This window comes from Stylophora pistillata, chromosome 11, assembly GCF_964205215.1.
Source record: "Stylophora pistillata chromosome 11, jaStyPist1.2, whole genome shotgun sequence".
Taxonomy (NCBI): domain Eukaryota; kingdom Metazoa; phylum Cnidaria; class Anthozoa; order Scleractinia; family Pocilloporidae; genus Stylophora; species Stylophora pistillata.
In genome coordinates, this window is record NC_142529.1 from 12,137,041 (window position 1) to 12,156,382 (window position 19,342).

The window sequence follows — 19,342 nt, forward strand, 5'->3', positions numbered from 1 at the left end:
TCCTAACTGTTAGGTTTCAGTGCTGTTTTTAATCCCTTGTGACTTAATTTGTCATATGCAAAACGTTTTAGATATTTCCAACTCAAACAGAACAGCTGTACAGTTACTTGATTCTTCGAGACCTTAAAATCACGCGGGAGTCGGTGAGTATTCGCCCGAAATGGTTTCCGTTTATTTAAAGCTTGATCCGTTATCTTACGAGAGGGACAATCAATCTTTTGAAAACTGAAAGCTCTTCTTAATAATGATACAGTGTCCACCAAGTTCCATTAATTGCTTTTTCTAACAGCTCACAGTCAGTAACTCTGATCAAAAGACTCTTTCTCCGGGCAACAAGCTTTTTCAAGTTTTTCCTTGCGAAACGCACCGTATGACAAGAAAATTGCCACAGATTTTCTAATAAAATTCAATCAGGCACATTAGGTTGCATTATTAAATCAACTGAATTCTTCTAGATTGAACATCAAGCTGTGATAAACAGTAAGGATGACGATCAAATGACACCTCTGGGTCATGCCGTGGAGAGAGGAGCGAAAGAAGGACTGTCAGTCTTTGTCTTCCAGAAAGACAATGTCGTATTGTCTTCCTAACTGTTAGGTTTCAGTGCTGTTTTTAATCCCTTGTGACTTAATTTGTCATATGCAAAACGTTTTAGATATTTCCAACTCAAACAGAACAACTGTACAGTTACTTGATTCTTCGAGACCTTAAAATCACGCGGGAGTCGGTGAGTATTCGCCCGAAGTGGTTTCCGTTTATTTAAAGCTTGATCCGTTATCTTACGAGAGGGACAATCAATCTTTTGAAAACTGAAAGCTCAGAACAAGTTTCTGTATTTCAAATTCGAAATGAAGTAAGTTTGCAAACACAAGAACTGTGTACTTTGCGTCTCCATAAAGTTCGTCTTTTTACACGGACGTTATGTGTTTTCGAGATGATATGATTAGACTGGCCTCGAAGTAGTCAAACATCTCTCTTTCTCTATTTCTCTCTGCATCATTTCACTGGAGCAAATCAATTAAAAAATTAGCATCACCAGATTGTAGTAACGATTGCTGTTGAGCTGAAAAATCCGACATCCTTGAGGTTTGTGATGCGGGGTTGATATACAACAGTTAGTTTTTAAGACTTCGAAATGTGCGCACTGAAATATAATACTGTCATATGAGAATCGAAGGGAATCACCTTTTCATAATCTTTAGCATCATTTTACTAGAGTATAACAAATAAGCATTTCCAGATTATATTGACCACTTGCTTGACAACAGATCTCGCAAATATATGATTATCTGACCTTATGACAAGTGCATCAAAAACTTTTATAAAAAATTTGGTTTCTTAGCTGCAGTGGAATGTTTTGGTTGTAAAATTGAAGTTCTTTCAAAGTAAACTAAGTCATGATTTATCGCGTTGTTTTGACTTTAGGAATGCCACAAAGAAAGAAGAAAAGAAAGGGAAATTCAATGGAGATGAAAAAGAATGGCTTTTCAAGAGACAGAGATTATACACTTAGTATTAAAACTGAAGAATTCGAAAAAGAGGCGGAAGAGGTTGATACAGACATCCCTAAAGATGTAAGGAACACCTTGGATGTGTAACCTTTCATAGCTGTTGAATGATCTATAGATGATTTGGTTTTATCAACCGAATTGATAATGTAAATTGGCCACTGTGAAGAGTTTCAAAACTGATGTTTGGAGCGTTAGCCCTTCGTCAGCATTAGCTCTGAGGTAGGGCTAAAGTTCGAAACGTCAGCCTTGAAACTTGTTCCGGTGGCTATCAAGTCAGTTGATAAAACCAAATTATCTCGCCATAATCCCCCACCGACGGAGCACTACAGTTTCTTTAGAAAATACCCAGGTTGTTTAGCTGAAGCCCGTATAATTATGTAGCTAGTGGTTCAAGAGAGCCTTTTTTGATTCCATTTTCTGTGCAAGGAAGAATATTGAAAGAATGAGATAGAAAAGGCTGATAGAAAGAATTGTAAAGGCCCTCACTGGTTGAGCTAGTATAACGTTGAATAATACCCTGAGATAGCTGATTCAGTGTCCTCGAACTTCGCGGCCTGCAGCTTCATATTCGCGCAGTCTTTCCTCATTAAGTATTATCAGCCTCCTCAAGAGGCATCTTTACCAAAAGAAGCTTCTATACCATTGAATTAGGGGAGGGGTGGGGGTGCAGTTTCTCAGATACAGACGTTGATTCAAAATTATATTGACTCTAGAGAAAACTTCTCCTCTAATTCTCTTCCTGCACGAAACAAATATTAATTTTTGCATCTGTAGAAAGATTCAAGGGAAAAACAACTTCAACAAGCTGCGATATCGGGGGACATTGAAGTCGTAGAAGATTTGATGTCAAAAGGAATAGGTGAGTCAAATAAAACCTGCTGATGCACACTTTAAACAGAGGATATTTTACATGAATTTGCTTTGCAGCTCCTTTTTACTCGTAAATGTCAATGCAATAAGTGTCTCTGTGGAAACAGATTTCACTCACTGGATCCTTCCGTAGCTGGCTCCTCGACAATTGACTAAGTTTGGTAAAAAAAAACTTTAACCAGGACGTTTTCACAAATTGGCAGCTTCATCAGACAAAAATGCGAATTCCGTCACTCTTGGGTGCAACATTTATAGAAAGATCTTTATGTTATATAGCTGTGATCATGAGTGCTAAATAGGTGTGAGAGTATTTTTTTCCCATTTTTAAGCATGCTCTGAGAGGCTTCGCGCTTTGTCCATGACAATACAATTTAGTGTTCCTTTCTCAGAAGTCTCTGACCAAGATATTCGGATAATCATCCAGGCTTAATCCTCACACTCTTTCTCACATTCACCTAAGAGTTAACTCAAGAGATCCTTGGACTATAAAATAGCCTTAGATGAAACATGACCCATTTAGACACGACTAGAGTGTAAAAATTACCTATACGTAAAAAGTAGATAATATATTTCAAAGGAAAAGATATTGTGATTCTCTTACAGAACTGTCTATAACTGATGAGTTTGGCCGCACTCCACTGCATAACGCCATACTAGGCAATCAGCTGCATATCGTGGAGATTTTACTCGCTAAAGGTGCAAGTGTCCGAGTGCAGGATGAAAGAGGTGACACGTCTATTCACACGGCTGTAAGGACTGGTGACGAGAAAATATTAAAGGTACGTTAATAAATGAGCATTGAAACAACAGGCAAGATAGGCGTCTCCTTCTATGGTCCTGTGGTGCGTATCACGTGCCAGAGCTTTGATGTCAGAAAACCATCAAGTTGTAGGAGATTATGGATCCGATTACTTGAAGGGCACCACTCCTAGTCGTCGTAAATAACTTTAGTATCTTTGTTTATTTCATAAAAAAGGATAACGAAAAAGAAAGATACCGGATGACTTTGATCCGACGCTGCATGTCATGAAAAATGATAGAATATTTTTTTCAAACTTATAATGTGTTTCTAGAGATTGTTGCAAAATCCTGAATGTAATGTTAACGCAACTGGTCGCCGTAATGTCACACCGCTTCACCTGGCCGCTGGAATGGATCGTGTGAACGTCTGCAAGCTGCTGGTCAGTTACTAAAAAATGAAATTCGTTACTGCCAAACGAGTAAGCTTTCCCAAAAATATTATTGAAAGGGTTATACGTATTTATCTGCAAATATCATGCATTACACACAACCCAGACTATGCAAGTGACACATTTTTCAGCTGCCGAGTTTATTTGAAATTACCGGACACATAATTTTCAATCAGAATACTTTTGAAATCAGTAATTTCTTGTTTCATGTTTGTTTTCTTTCATTTTTTTTTTCAGTTTTTGTTCGATGTAAAAAAACCAACCACTTCAAGCATTAAAATCAAAGAACATATACCTCTTCTTCCTTTCAAAAACTAACTGCCGGCGAAATCTTACCTAAATCTAAGTCTAACGAAACGACGTTCCATAACATAATATTGCTCTTCTTAATAATGATACATTGCCTACCAAGTTCCATTAATTGCTTTTTCTAACAGCTCACAGTCAGTAACTCTGATCAAAAGACTCTTACTCCGGCCAACAAGCTTTTTCAAGTTTTTCCTTGCGAAACGCACCGTATGACAAGAAAATTGCCACAGATTTTCTTATAAAAGTCAATCAGGCACATTAGGTTGTATTAATAAATCAACTGAATTCTTCTAGATTGAACATCAAGCTGTGATAAACAGTAAGGATGACGATCAAATGACACCTCTGGGTCATGCCGTGGAGAGAGGAGCGAAAGAAGCTGTCAGCTATTTGTTTTATTATGGTGAATATGTCTAAGAAGGTCCTTCTCAATGAAGTTAAACGTCAGCCGTAAAGCTTCCAAAAAAGTTAACTCTTAGCCGTGAAAATTGAAAGATTTTAACCATTGGTTGTAAAAAAAAGTTAACCGTAAAAAGATTTTCTGGTGACAGCAGTGAAAATGTACTAGCCGTTAGCCGTCAATAAGCCAAAGTTATAACCTTAAGTCATAAAAGCAACTGAATAACCACATTGAGACCCTCGACTAATCGTGAATGAGCTAAGAAACATCTATTTCATCGGAAAGGAAATGTGCAAATTTAACTAATGCCAGCGGTGGACATCTATTTCTTCAAAATTAATATTCAGTTGCTTTTCATAGCTGTGTAAAGATAGAGAAAAAGTATCATTTGCGTTGCCAGCATTGTCCTTCAGATGGATGAGATTTTGAAGAAAGTCTCTTCCCCTGGATGAATTTCTAGTTCATCAAAGGTTACCCTACAATGATCATCGTACATATCGACATATTTCCAGCTTACTCACCTTATAGCACACCTTAATGAAGATCAGGACTTTGTCACGCCTTAAAACACGTCCAACATAATAAGCTCACTCACGACTAAAGCCCAGACCTTCATTCTGGTGCCTAGACGATCCATTCTGTGCAAAACGCTTCCCATTCCAAGTTAAGTTCATCTCTGAGTCGGATCAAAACATTGTTTTAATCATTCATTGGTCATTGATCATGGAAAAATACATGATCTCATCAAAGGTTCTCTGTATAATTTAAGCTAAATGCATCGTTCTAACATCCCCCTATTAAATTTTGTATCTTCCTTAATGGTTGAAATCTAATTCAATATTTTTGCGCGTGGGCAACATCTATAGTGAGCATGTTTTTTTCCTCATTCTAGCCCGCTCCCAAAAGTTCCATTTGGATTCATTTCTTTACAAGGCTGATTTGGATGGCTCTTCCCTTCTACATATGGCAGTCGATGGTAGAAATGAAAAGGTAAATTACATTCCGTGTGTAAACGTCTTCAAGAACGACAGAACGATAAATCAAAATTATAATGTACATGCACCACAAACCTTCGCTTTTATAAGGAGGAAATACCTCGACGTCATTAACGGGTGACATCATAGGCGAGTGGAAAGTAACATCGGTTTTGCAATGAGTCTGTTCTGAGTTGCATATGATTGGTGTGATCGGGGAAACGTTGCAAGTATCAACAATCTATAATAGAAATTTGTGTACGTATTTTCTTTCCTGAGTATGTAAACTTCATTACAAAGACGAGTGAAAGCTTTCTTGTAAATGCTCTCTACAACTGTGTTATGCTGCTGCAATTGAAACTGTTAGTCACTGCCGGATCTGAAACCCTTGATTTTTGTTTTCCACAGATTGTAGAACTGTGTCTACTAAACGGGGCCAGAGTGCGATTTCCTAAGGTAAATTGTATAATACTGATCAAGATTTCCTTTACTGACAAGATCGTGTGTTTTGAAAGTAAAAGAAAAACTTGCGAAGATTTATATATCTAAGTCATTTAGGTTAAAGTTTCCTGTGAGTTATGATTTTATCTGAACAAGGTATGATGTGGCGTGAATATGACTACCCTTGTATCGAAAGCACCCAAAATAATTGCAGAGTCTTTACTATGGAATCTATGACCCAGAGCATTTCCCTTCATGATGTTTAAAATGTGTCCCCTTATTTGATTGATGTCATTCAGATTCTTGCAAATTTTACACTGGATTTGTAAAGCCTTCGACCACAGTCGTTGAAAGCTTTTATGTGTTTTCTTTTTTATGGATTTTCATTGTCGTTACTATCGATCATATCATTATGTTACTTTTCTTTTATCGTTTTCCAGACCTCTGATAAGAGTACAGCCTTTCATATGGCATGCGCACAAGGCTCTTTGGAAATTGTCAAACTTTTGGTCAGTTATGACCTTTCAATCGGTCGAACTACGCTACTTGACGCCGAGGGACAGACGCCTCTTCATAGAGCCGCCACTAACAATCACGTGTCTGTAGTTGAATACCTTCTTGATCAGGTAAGAAAGATTTGATGGTTTATATTATATTACTTGTTTTGTTGTTGTTGTTTTTTTTTTTCGGCTGTTGGTTTCCTCATTTTTTACTTTTCCTTTTCCGCTGAACTGGAATATTGATTATTTGCAAATGTTACATATCAATTACTCGTTCATTCTCGTTTGTCTCTCTCGTTTCCTTTCGCAACTCTTCTTTTCCCTGTGTTTCTTTTTATAAAGCAGTAATTTTAGTTTGGTTTTTGTTTCGTTTTGTTGGTTTAGCTTTTTTTAAAATTCTCTCCACACCAAGAGAATGAAACATTTGTCTTGATATCGAAAAGCGTATAAAAATACTTTATATTAATTTGCAAATATTATAATAAGAAGAAATCCGTTTCTATATACAGGGCGCCACAAGAGACCCCCCTGACAAGTCACGTAGCACCCCCCTGTTTAAAGCAGCCTCTAAAGGCGCAGTAGATACAGTGCGTTTCCTACTTGAGCGAGGTGCTGACGTCACTGTTAAGACTTTAGAACTGAGAACAGTGATCCATGCAGCTGTTCCTTACCCCAATGTCATGGAGTTGCTGTTAAGGGTTTGTTATGAATTCTTAGTTGCTAAATCATAGCGTTTACGAATCATGTTTAAAGCGAAAAGAATCGTCACTTGTGTAATGTTAGTTTGTCCCTTTTTTTCTACAATTGTGGTGTGACGAACATGAAAATGGAAAATTTAGACGATTCAAAGATTCATGCAAAAGTTTCAGTTTTTTGTTTTTGATGTTGCTGCGTTGTTTCCAGCACAAACGACCATATCTCTATATTTTTCTGTTTACGTTCGCCATAAACGTTTAACCCAGGTGTAAGCTAGAGACCTCTTACGATACTCAGGACGAATCCGTTACTCGTAATAATTGTTGGTTGTATCGAATGCAGGTGCCTTCCTCAGCCTATCTCATTACAGATAAGGATTACAAGAGCCTCACACCAGCTCACTACGCGGCTGCAAAGGGACAATCCCAGGTAAGAATTCCACATACAATGAGGATACCCGGACCAGCTTTCGCTGGCGCCTTGTAAAGATTATAGTGACCCTACCAGAAGTTTTCCAAAAGTTTCTCGAACCCACTGAACGCCATTTTGGAAATTGCCCAAACTGCAAACGCTTGTACTACTTCAGGCAACGCTGAATCTTTGCATAAAATCATCTCGGGCTTATACCTTTTATTAACCCACTTTTTTTCTCTTGGGATTAACACTGTTTTTACTTTAGGTCATCACACTCCTCATGGCAACCAACAAAGCTGCCGCTGGTTTGACGTCAAACGAATTGGACACACCTCTGCACATTGCAGCAAAGTAAGGTGCACATGAAATAACGGTGACTTTCACTCAGGTTCGCAGTTTAGGTTGATCAATGACGAAAAAAACCTGCTACTCCTACTTCAGAAGAATCATCATGTATTTGCAGCTTATGAAGAGGCTGCGCATTAAGATCAATTTGGAAGAGTTAGCAGCACTGTTGTACCCTGGAGCAATTGGATGGATTTTTAGATTATTATCATAAAAGTGTCGAGGTAGCAAGTATTTTGGCCAAAAAAAAACAACTGAATCATCTCAGTCAGTTCAAGGAGCAATACAAAAAAAAAAGAAAAAAAGAATAGCAAGAAACCATGAAATAGTGCTACAAACAGATTGTGGTGTAGCTTACAAGCTCACTTGATCAACAAACTTTGCCCCACTGATCTTTACTAGAGGAATGATCCTGACAAAGTTCTTTCACTGCAGATTCGGATGGTTGCCAATAGTGGAGAGTCTCTTGGTTGGACGAAATGTTCGTATGATAAATTTACAAAACAGCAAAGGCATGACTCCTCTCCACCTTGCTTGTTCCAATGGACATGACCTGGTGGTCGAGTACCTCTTGACTAAAGCAGCAACTATAGAGAAGTACGTCAAGTTCTATTGAAGATTTTCTCACCTATCAGTTATTTAGCCTTTGAATTCCTAATGCTAGAAGTGAAAATGGAAGAACAGAATTCTCCTCCGTGTTTGGTTTAGAACTTTTCAGACACTGAATTTTCTTCCGTTGCCTAATGATAATGATCAACATTTTAGTAAGAAAATTCCTAAAACGTAACGTATGTACGTAGTAACCTCGTATACTACCATCAATTGGACTTGGACTAGTTTTAGTTTATAAGCTTAACTCAAGGAGAGTGAAATAAATATAATCTTATTAGACATTTTGTTGTAGAGTATCGCAGAGTATTTTACGAGTTGTGGCGTATTTTGACGTCGTCAAAATACAAAAACCAGTAAAAATACTCAGCCATACTACACAACAAAACGTCTAATAAGTTATTTATTATCCCAAAACGCCAAATTGTTATTTCAATGCGGGCGAATTTCGCGGATATTTATTTACAGGGAGTGCGTGACAGAAGTATGCGAAGTGGAACGGAATTGGCGCGTTGTCTCGTTACTATTTCTATTTTCTTCAATAAATGAAGAAATTTCCTGGTCGTCTAGTTGTTTTTCTTCGTTCGATTCATCTATTAAACTTTTATATTTGCCAGCCATGCCGATTTTTCGTCGTCAGAAATGTGATTCAAATTGTCCGCCATTTTTTTTTTGTAACTTCGATTCTTCGCTTGCGCGATGCGAGAAAACCTGTCTAACCGGTTCTCTAGGGTACAAATGCCACGTGATATTTGTACTCATCTATGGCGTTATTTGTATTCTACGAAGTGTAGTTTGAAAATAAATGGTCATATTTCCAGCTTAAACAAATGAAGAAAACATTGCCATCTTTAAAGGTGTGCGAGCCAATCATACGAAGGGATGACCTCGATGGCAAAAAATATTATTGATCCCAAAATTGTCCAAAATTAGCCAACCGTTTTCATTGGCCACTGCTCTTCCTTTGACACTGTTGGAGACGATGTTACGCCCTTACTGTTATAAAGTTCATGGAAAAATTGACTCGATAGAGGCCATAAAATTGCTGATGACCGAGTAGTTTTCACTAAAGGTAACCAAACATAAAAACACACAGTTCCATAAACATATATAGTGGTTAACAGTTCCAACTGGTTTGAGGTAGTGGTTACTGTGTAAAGAGAAGTCAGAGCAACCAAGAAAAAATCCAGCGAGCAACAGAATGGATGAACTTGAGCCCGGGACTGGAGCCCGGGACAAATAGATCACAAGTTTAGCACACTATAAACCACTACGCCACCCTGCTTTCAGGGAATAAAAGTAGTTTCAAAGTGCAATGAACAGCTCATGAAGCGAAAAAACTCCCAGGGCCTGAGATGAACTATACCAAGCCCTTTACCTCGTGGCTGTTAGGGACTAATTTCAGTTACTCCCTATAGGGACCAATATCAAAAGACAGCCTTGCATTTAGCAGCCTCTCGAGGTTCAAAGAGGTGCATCATGTCCATCGTGGATAAACATCCGGAGTGCCTGAACAATGTGGACGAAGCTAAGGTCAGCCAAGTCCATTTTCATTAATTTCAAATGAAACATTAACTCAAAGACTCCTTTGAAAAGTACTTTGATCGTAAATTATATCCGCTGAAATAATATGTCATGCTTTTTTTTTTTACGTTTTTATGGTAGGTCTTTTTAAATCGATCGTATTAGTGAACTGTATTGGAAGTGCATACGGAAACAATTAGAAGAAAATAATTCTGGCCTTTTTAAGGGAATGAATAGCCTAAGATGCTTTCTTCGTGGCCCGGTAGTCTAACCAGTAACCGGAAAAATTGATTTCAACCCCCTTCGTTTTCCAGAGTTATCATTATTTTCAACAATAGCATTAATCGGGGTTTTACTTTTGAGGATAAGTTCGAAAGGTTCCAAGTAATATGTTCCCAACTTACCTAAATGAATTTAAAACAACCTAACAATCTTTTCTTTCTTTGACAGAATACGGCTTTAAACCTAGCCTCATTTGAAGGTCATGCTGAGATTGTTGTGTACTTATTGTCACTTAAAGATCAAGAAATTTTGATGAACTCTTATAACCAAAATGTACTGGACATCGCACTTAATGAGGAAAAGAAGGATGTTGCCATCGCAATTGCTGAGCATGATAGGTAATAATGTAAACCTAACTCCTAGTATGTGATTTTAGGACACCTGACCCAAGAAACAAGTGCAGTATTTAATTCTGTGAAGAGGACAATCGAAACAGGCTCTCCTAGGAACATTTTGTAAAGTTCTCGATGCCTTCGTTCGTTTATCAAATAATCATTTTTTAAAAAAATTGAAACTTAGTGGCAAAAAACAATTCTCCTATATTTCAAAAGATGGAGGGAGGTTCTAAATTCCTCAGCACCAGGCTCCTTGCTCATGATGCAAACACTCGTTATCAAGATGCCAGAAGTTGCAGAGGTAAGAACATGTGATCAATTTGATAAATCATTAAATGACTTTGTACGTTGTGGTACGTTGCCCAAGAGGTCTTATCTATATGGTACGAGATATGACCGGTGCTTAACTACCTAATGTTTTCAGTTATACTGTTATGGCACTTGTAAAATTCGTAAGGTTACATTTTAAACTCGACAGATCATTTTGGATCAGTGCGTAACGGAGGAAGGTGACGAAATGAAATCTAATTTTAAAGTAAGTAAAAAACTGGTTCTAAGAGTAGTTAAGATAAATGTCAAGGTGCAACATCCCCACTGCCCCCTTCTCCCTAACTTGCTAGTGAAAAATGATGATAATAAGAAACCTGGCTTGGTTCCCTATTCTGATGAGCTGTCCGTCTAGGACCCTCTTATCTCTATGATTGATAATCAGGTCATTGGATGTACCTGTATTTTGGTGGGTGAGTATTAGCCCTGAAATCACTTATCAATAAACATAAAATGCTGTTTGAATGCTCATTTGTTTCAGGTATCAACATTTTCCTCTTGAAGCAGCGCATCATTACCTAGAAAGTATCTATGTACTTTCAGTAATGCTTTACTATTGCGACTTTTTTTCCCCAAAGATCAGAAGAGATTTAACAATAATTCAACCAAAGTACGTCCCAAATCCTGAGAAGGACCAGCTGACTGTGCTGAAGGTAAACAAATTTTCTTTCTTCGCGTCGATCCCGCAGTCCTTTTTTGGGAATTCAGCTGCCCTGCTCCCTCGCCATCGCCTCTTTACCTAAATAAATTATTTCTTTCCCATTTTTTGTTTCACCGAAGTCAATTAGCATCTCGGCATGGCTGAAAAATACCCAGTCCTACTTGAAAAGTCCTGAAATTTGAAATGATGGACCTAAATACTGGCTGAATTTTACAATAATAATATCTCTTTTCTTTATGGTAGACTATGGTAAAATATCGCCGTGATAACTGTCTTACTCACAAAGTCGTCTTCAATCTCGTGCATTTAAAGTGGTAGGTATTGAGTTACAGTAACTTTGTTAATTATTTCAATCACGAAACTTTTCCAACTGTCACGTTTAACCACAGAAGTTCACTCTTCTAGTAAATGCATAGTAACGTGATAAAGCTGCGTAATAAGGCTGTGACGACAAAAGCCACGTCGCAATCATATTCCACACTTGTTTCGCTCCTTCTCTCTGTGTCGGAACTAAATAAAGTGTTTAGAAGATAATCAAGAAGTGTTTAGAGATAATAGGTATTACGTTCTAAGGTTCCTTAGAAACAAAAAAGAAGGTTGCTTTTGGGAAGTAATCTCACGGACAAACAATTTATTTCACAAACGAATACACCGAATGCAAATATGGCGTCCAATTTGAGTTGCCATTGTTCTGGACTGACTAGCCTCTCACACATGTAATAATCCTTTTGTATTTCCACGTGAAGACGAGGCTAGTGAGACCAGAACAATGGCAATTCAAATTGGACGCCATATTTGTATTCGGTGTATTTATTGACTTTTAATACCGTAATCTTTTTTTTTAATTTTTATTATGTTATTATTATTATTATTATTATTATTATTATTATTATTTTAGGAAGAAGTTCGGATTCACATCCCTCATTTTCAGCCTGTGTCTCTATCTCATGTACCTACTGCCACTGACTGCCTTGGCTTTGTACTCTCGAGACAACGAAAAGAAGATCTGTGCACCAAACGACTCAGACATTAGAAGGGTAAGTGTTATTTAAAAATCAAAGGTCATGCTGACCCCAAAAGTTGTTCAATGAGTATAGAGAACATTCTTATTGCTCGTACATGTTCAAATATGTGCTCGTCATGGTTTAGAATGGAAATTTTCAACCATTGATAATGGTAGCCATAATTACACGCGTTAGGACGAGTAAATCAGAAAAAAAATTGTTAGCAGAAAGAATCGGTGCTTAAATGCAATGAAACTTCATAAAAGAAACTGGTCACGTTTGTCTCCCATGACACAGCGTTACAAGAAAACTAAATGTTTTATTGTATGGCGTTGAGTCTGTAAATTACGATGTCCACTGTACTTTTTTTCGCAAAGTTAAATAAGTAACACCAATCGCTTTTCGGAGGCCAGGGTTTGATTGAATAAATAGTGTCTTCCTAGCTTAGTAGGTTAACTCGTTGTTATGGCAACTCGTGCGTGTTGTTTTTGTACCTGTTGAAAAATATGATTTAAGAAAAATTCCTCTATTTTCAACAAGCTCCGACTTGACGTACTGAGTGATGTATTTCTGTCGTGAGTCTAGACATATTTGAAACTGACCACCTGTAGCTTTGACACGTCTTCGATCTCTTTAGTCAATGAACCTGTGCCATTTTCGTTTTTTTTTTCTTGATTTCTGTTTACTACGAGTAGTACGCGGCAGATTTCACTTTGGGAGATTTCTCCATCTATCCCCTGAATTTTATTACAAATCTAGAACAATTTTTTTCTGGTTTTCGATTGTTTTTTGTTTTACCGAAACCGTTGATGAAGACGAAATAAAGAGTCCCTCATATCTATTATCCTCGTTCTGTGGTATTCACAATCAGTGGTAAGGGTAATGCGTATTTTGATTGGGTTAAGCTTGTGCCATTCCATGACAGAGCCTTACTAGCTTCAAGAAATGCCACAGACTACTTGTCAGCAAATAAGTGATCAACAGAAGATGTTCCGTAACTATCGTATTTTTTCTGCTGAATCTTAAAGGATTATCTTGAGGACATGCCCATCACTCGCTCCAATATGGTAAGTAAGCGCAACCACTTTGATACTTCCACCGTTATTAAATGCTTGAGCTTAGGCAGAATACTTTTGAAAACAATGCATGAGGCTTGAACAGGTGAAACTACAACTCATGTAGAAATTTAATCACGTTTTGCAAAAGTGAACAAAAAGTGTCTAAAGTATTTTTCTACAAATTATAAAATTGATCATATTTCGAACTCCACCACGATGATACTAGATAACGAGACTCTCACCGATTCCAGCTCATTTGCTGCGAAATCATTGTTTTCGTTGTTTGTTTTACTTAGAATATTCATTCAATAATTTTCATTAACTTCTTTTTGTACTCTAGATCATTCAAGTGCTTACCTACGTCGTCCTTGTCATCACACTTGCCCATTTAGCGAGCGAAGTTTTCCAATTAATCAAAAAGGTAAGGAAGTCAAGAGATTGAGAAAAAGAAATCAAAAAAAGAAATCAAAATGAACCAACGAAAATAAAGCAAACATATATTCTGTAACTCCGATATAATAATAAAATATCATAGGAAGTATGCTATACTTGAGATGTATCAAAAGCCTCTACGATTTATCAAATCGAACAGCCAGACGTTCAAATAACATTTTTGGGCTAGACCCTAATTTTATTCAAGATTGATACTCTATGCTATTGGTCCTATTGTTATGGTCATATTACCTTTTCTGATGATAGTCGAAATACTATCCGAGTTGAACTTCTGGTTTTTGTTCCTTTATAAGTTTGACAAGTGGACTACAAATAATTTCTTTTTTAGCGTGCAAACTACTTGGTAAGCTGCTCAAACTATATTGTGCTCACTGGATACATCATCACTATGTTGTATATCCTCCCTCCTAACGACTGCAAATCTGGCTTCCAAATCCAGATCGGAGCCCTTTCTTTGTTCTTTGGTTGGATGAATTTAATCCTCTATTTACGAAGGTAAGTAAAACCGAATTCCAGTTGATACGATCAGTTCTTAGAAATTTCTGGTTTTTCCTCTCATGTTTGATAATCCAATGATTATGTTGTATGGAGCAAGTTGGATCAGAAAAGTTATTGGAGCAGAGCACTTACCTCTAGTCCAAAAATTAATTCCAATTCTAAAACCAAATAACATTCTGAGAAAGTCCATAAACTGATCCCAAAATATCAAATTCCACTTTTCCTTCCCCTCACAGCCTCAAAAAAGTTTACTTATTCCCTTTTTCATATCTTATATAATTATGGGATTTTATAATAATTACTGATTTCTCCGTTGGTAGAGTTTTAGTTATGGTTCGGCCGTAAAATCTCCGTGAACATAAGTTCTCAAACTAACCTAAGTGACATATAGATATTAGTATCCCCAAATTAGTAAGGGATTTTTCCCTAGCTAGACGGCTCTTGATACTTTTAATAAAGTTTTACTACTACTACTCTATATTTAGACTTTCCTTCTTGGGGTCATACGTCATCATGCTGGCCACAATGTTTATCACGTTGTTTAAGGTGAGTCGTGTATTCCTGGCTACTTGACGTAGCGTAGTACAACATCACCAGACAGTTATCACTAGGTCCCGTCTATTTGTCCTCCAATTATTTTTGTCGAAAAGAGAAAAAGGCAGCAAAAAATACCAGCTCAAGAGTTTCACTTTTGTAGTCTTTATTACTTTACATGAAAGAAGAAAACACTTGTCTCCTTGAGTCTAGTGATAGTGACATTAAAAACCTCAACTCAAAATGTAGTCTGGGAAGTATAAAAATGTTAAATGCACTGTCAATTAGCGATACGAAAATTAATGGAAGGGTTATAAAATAAATAAATTCCTTTCTTGCTTGCTGGTATGTCGGCTGATAATTTCCTTAGCTAAGACATTGCCGTCCAAATTTCACATTGGTCCACGAGGCTTCGCTTCTCGGCCAAATGTCTATTTTCTGGACAAAATCCTCATTGAGATGAGTTTTCTTTTATTACCATTTAAACTGATTCTTTTTACGACAAGAAAGGTACTTTGTGTTCCCAACAGGTGTTAATGTTATTCGCTTTGTTCATCTTGGCATTCGGTACAACTTTCTACATGCTGATTGACGAAAACGTGAGTTTATAACTAGTGTTTTTATGTCAATATGTTCGAAGTCTGTGCTTTTGAAGATATTGGGCTTAGTGCTACTGTTAAACTTATCAGGCTATAGAGGGCTTTAAGGCTACTTTTTAAATCTAGCAGCTTTACTCTTAATACAATGAGATGGTTTCCCATTCTCGGTATTGATAAAAAGGTCCAGGATTCTGAAGCAACAGCTCAAGAAGGACTGAGTGGTCCGAGGCCCTAATGGTTTAGGGCGTAGAAATCCAAGCGACGTAATTAACAGTTGGGATATGGAAAAAGAAACAAAGTTCCTTGAGTCTCTAACACTTTACCACTTCACCGGTTGAACCAAACTGTGTTATTTGAGTATACTGAGTATGACAAAATGTACGTTTATTCATTGGCTCATTCTCTACTTCTTTCAGGAATTAGAAATTTCACTGCTGCATTGGCTTCTGACTATCTTTGCCATGACTCTGGGAGAGTTGAATTACGCTGACAACTTCATGCCTTTAGAGTATCCTTTCGCAGAACTGATCAATGTACTCTTCATCCTTTTCGTCCTTGCAATGCCTATCATTCTCATGAATATGCTGGTAAGAGCCGTTGTTCTGCATTTATGTGCATTTCTGTCGACTGAGGAATTAAGCATGTCAGCTTAACAATAAAGCAAACAGTGTAGTCTTTAACAGAGGCACATATCTCTGATTAAGTCGCACTCTCACCGTGTAGTCAGGGGTGCTGTTTCAATGGAACACCCTGACTAAATTTGATTCGCTCTGCACGGGACGTGGGATGAACATGTATGGAACATTTCGTTGCTGGAGTTGTGATGAACAAACACATTCTCACTGACAACTTCAGTTAGTAATACTTTTGAAAATAATACAGATACGCTGAATTACTCTCGGGCGGCATCCACCTCTCGGTACGTTCCCCTTCTAAAATGTAAGATTCCTGGTAAAACCGTCACCAAGCCCTCTTTAATTGTTCTCTCTAGTCACGGGAGTCATTATTTCGATGATGCCAGACACATGATCTTGCGCGTTTTGCTTTGCATCAACTTATCACTTTACGGCAAAGGTAGCGGTACGAAGAAAGCATTATCCACTACACTAAGTATAATTAAGTAATGAGAATTAAGCGGTGGAACTAAAGAATTTCCAATTACGCTAAGTAATTAACCTCTACACTCCTAAAAACATATAATTCACTATTTATAAAATGTTTCGATTTTAATTCAACAAAATATTTACCTCTTTCACAGGTGGGTCTTGCTGTTGGGGACATTGACAACATTCAGAGAAACGCTACAATGGACAGATACGTTATGCAGGCAAGCGATAAAATCGAAACTTTTTAATCAATCATCTTTGATATATCGAGTATTTAATAGTTCTGCAAATGATGAATCTTAACCCTAATTAATCACACCGTCTCTAATGGGATATTTATGACAGAACGGAAAGGAAATTGTTACTGCTTTCGTATTTGTAGTTTGATCTCACTGAAAACAGAAATTTCCAGTGTCTCTACAGGTTTTAGTATAATTTCAGAGCTGAGCAAAGAGTTTCCAGCAATCTGATTGGTCGAGCGGTTCCTCATATGACGCTATATAAACCGCTCCACGCGGTTTATATAAAATGTTAAAATAAAATGTTAATAAATGTTACTAAAATGTTATGATTTTAGAAATTTTTCTGTTGTTCAGCTCTGAAATTATACTAAAACAATTATTCGCCTCAGGTTCGGTGAGTACATTGTCGAATAATCTCTACGATATTCACCGAACCTGAGGTGAATAATTTTTAACTATAGATATAATTAACTGAACAGTCTACACAGTAGTCAGCCACTGAACCGTCCCTATTTTTATTTACACTAACAGATCAAAATGTTACTGGAAACTGAAGAACAGCTTCCACGCTGGTTACGCAAACACGTTCAATTCGAAAAATTTGTCGAATTTCCCAACAAAAAGCTTCCTTTGAAAACAAGGGTAATAATTTTGTCTCAAATTCTTGTATTTATTATCTTTCAAATAACTCTTATCTCTCCATTTTCTCAACCCTGATGCAAAGCATGATTTCATGCAGATAAGAAGACTCATAGTCTAACCTTTTCTCATTTTCTTATCTTGTCCATTTTGTTCATTTTATTGCAAAGCTTTATGCTTCAAAGTGTAACCTCAACCCAATCCATCATTTCAGTTGTACAATGCCATATGTGGTTTTGGTCATCCGGGAGGTGATGAGGACAAAAAAGACGAAGAGGAGGTCCCTCATGAAGTCATTGACATTAAGACAAAATTAGAAGAACAGGAAGCGAAGTGAGTTGTCTGTTTTTTTATTTATCTTTTTGTTTGTTTGTTTTCAACGCTCGCATCTTCAAAAATAAAATCTGAATCGACGTATCGGCGAACTCGAAAAACATTGAGTCTTTCATGTAATAATTTTCGATTTTGTCCGAACAGTTCCGCACACTTGAGTTTGGATAGTGCAAAGCGGATAACGAATTCATTTTCAAGGTAAACAAAAAAAAAAAGAGGAAAAGAAGAGGAAAAGAAACAACAATAAGTTACCACTTCTAGAATATCCCGGTCCCATACAGACTTTATCCAGCATTATTCTAAAACATCTATTTGTCTGATGATGTTCACGATAAGTAAGAGTTTAAAAATAACATTTCCTGTGCATTCAAGTGGAAATTTTATACGAAATTTTTTCTCTCTCTTTAGAATCAGTGATATAAGCAACATGCTGAAGAAGCAATCAGAAATGTTAGAAGTCCTGTCTCAGAATTTTAAACAGAAGGAGGGAGAGAACGACGAAGAAGAAAAAAGGGTATCACCATTGAAATCTTTCATGAGACCTTTTTAAAGTTCCTGTTTAACAACTGATGTTCCTTTCTATTTCACGAGGGTTTGAGGGTTTGAACAATACCATTATTTCAACAATACCATAATGACTCGCTGGCGTAGACATCAACACTTACGAAGAATCATCCAATAAATAGGTTAGTCGTTGCGATTGTAAATAACTTGAAAAATGAGGCGACAATTTTCCAAGAAGCACAAACCGTAACACAATCACTCATAATTTCAATTTAGAACGTGTGTAACTCTAAAATAGATCTTAAAAGGGATTTTATTTAGAGATGCCTATGTAATTCTTGATTATGATTGTTTCGAGATGGCTTGAAGATTTTGTTTTCAATTGCCTATAATAGATCTAAATTAACATTGTTTGATTATCATAATGATTGTATTTCGATCCAGTTAATCAAACCTAAAACCCAGTTAACTGCAGTGAATTAACAGCACAAAAAGAAATATCGCAAGACCCAATTAGAATTTAAAGTTGAAACAAAAAAATGCCTGAAAAGTGGAAAAACGTGATTGACAGCGAAAGCCGCCATCGCTTCAAGGATTGAACCTGATGGGCAGATAAATCACAAAGCACGAAGAAACGCAAACTCGTGCAATACCGATTTACCCAATCACAATCCCGCTTTTAAAATAAACCTCAGGCTCACTGAGTTTAAGAATTCACCTCTCATCAATTTTAACTAAATCTTTGTTATGAGGAATTAATGTTACCTTTCGTAGATAGTTTTTTTAGTCATTTTTAAGCAGCTGTTGTCTCAAGTGATTATCAGCACCCACATATCCGAGTATTTCGTAAAAGTTCCAAGAGAGAAAACCTCCACAATAAACGCATTTTTCAGCACTGTACATGGTTGGATTATATATGTATCTCCATTATTGTATCTGCATGCTGTTCCCTGTATTTTCAATGCCTTTATTGACACCGTTTCT

General features: G+C 37.0%; 1 protein-coding gene across 3 annotated transcripts; it reads left to right on the forward strand.

The window, feature by feature from the left end:
- On the forward strand, positions 1-19,258 carry LOC111326798 (transient receptor potential cation channel subfamily A member 1). Of its 3 annotated transcripts, none has more exons than XM_088737889.1 (31): positions 1-143; positions 456-727; positions 1,426-1,574; positions 2,286-2,370; positions 2,985-3,160; positions 3,455-3,562; positions 4,175-4,283; positions 5,173-5,270; positions 5,663-5,710; positions 6,136-6,321; positions 6,705-6,893; positions 7,234-7,320; positions 7,571-7,656; positions 8,086-8,247; positions 9,678-9,792; positions 10,234-10,403; positions 10,617-10,701; positions 10,879-10,935; positions 11,306-11,380; positions 11,632-11,702; positions 12,287-12,425; positions 13,421-13,459; positions 13,791-13,871; positions 14,232-14,398; positions 14,887-14,947; positions 15,466-15,534; positions 15,951-16,121; positions 16,793-16,861; positions 17,414-17,524; positions 17,736-17,854; positions 18,263-19,258. In XM_088737889.1, the coding sequence occupies exons 3-31, from the start codon at positions 1,428-1,430 to the stop codon at positions 18,402-18,404; spliced, it is 3,222 nt and encodes a 1,073-aa protein (XP_088594015.1). In that variant the 5' UTR covers positions 1-143; positions 456-727; positions 1,426-1,427; the 3' UTR covers positions 18,405-19,258. The 3 variants fall into 3 exon arrangements, with proteins under 3 accessions (XP_088594015.1, XP_088594016.1, XP_088594017.1); XM_088737890.1 differs by having other exon boundaries at positions 24-143; positions 656-727; XM_088737891.1 differs by lacking the exon at positions 456-727 and having other exon boundaries at positions 30-143.
- The last annotated feature ends 84 nt before the right edge of the window (positions 19,259-19,342 follow it).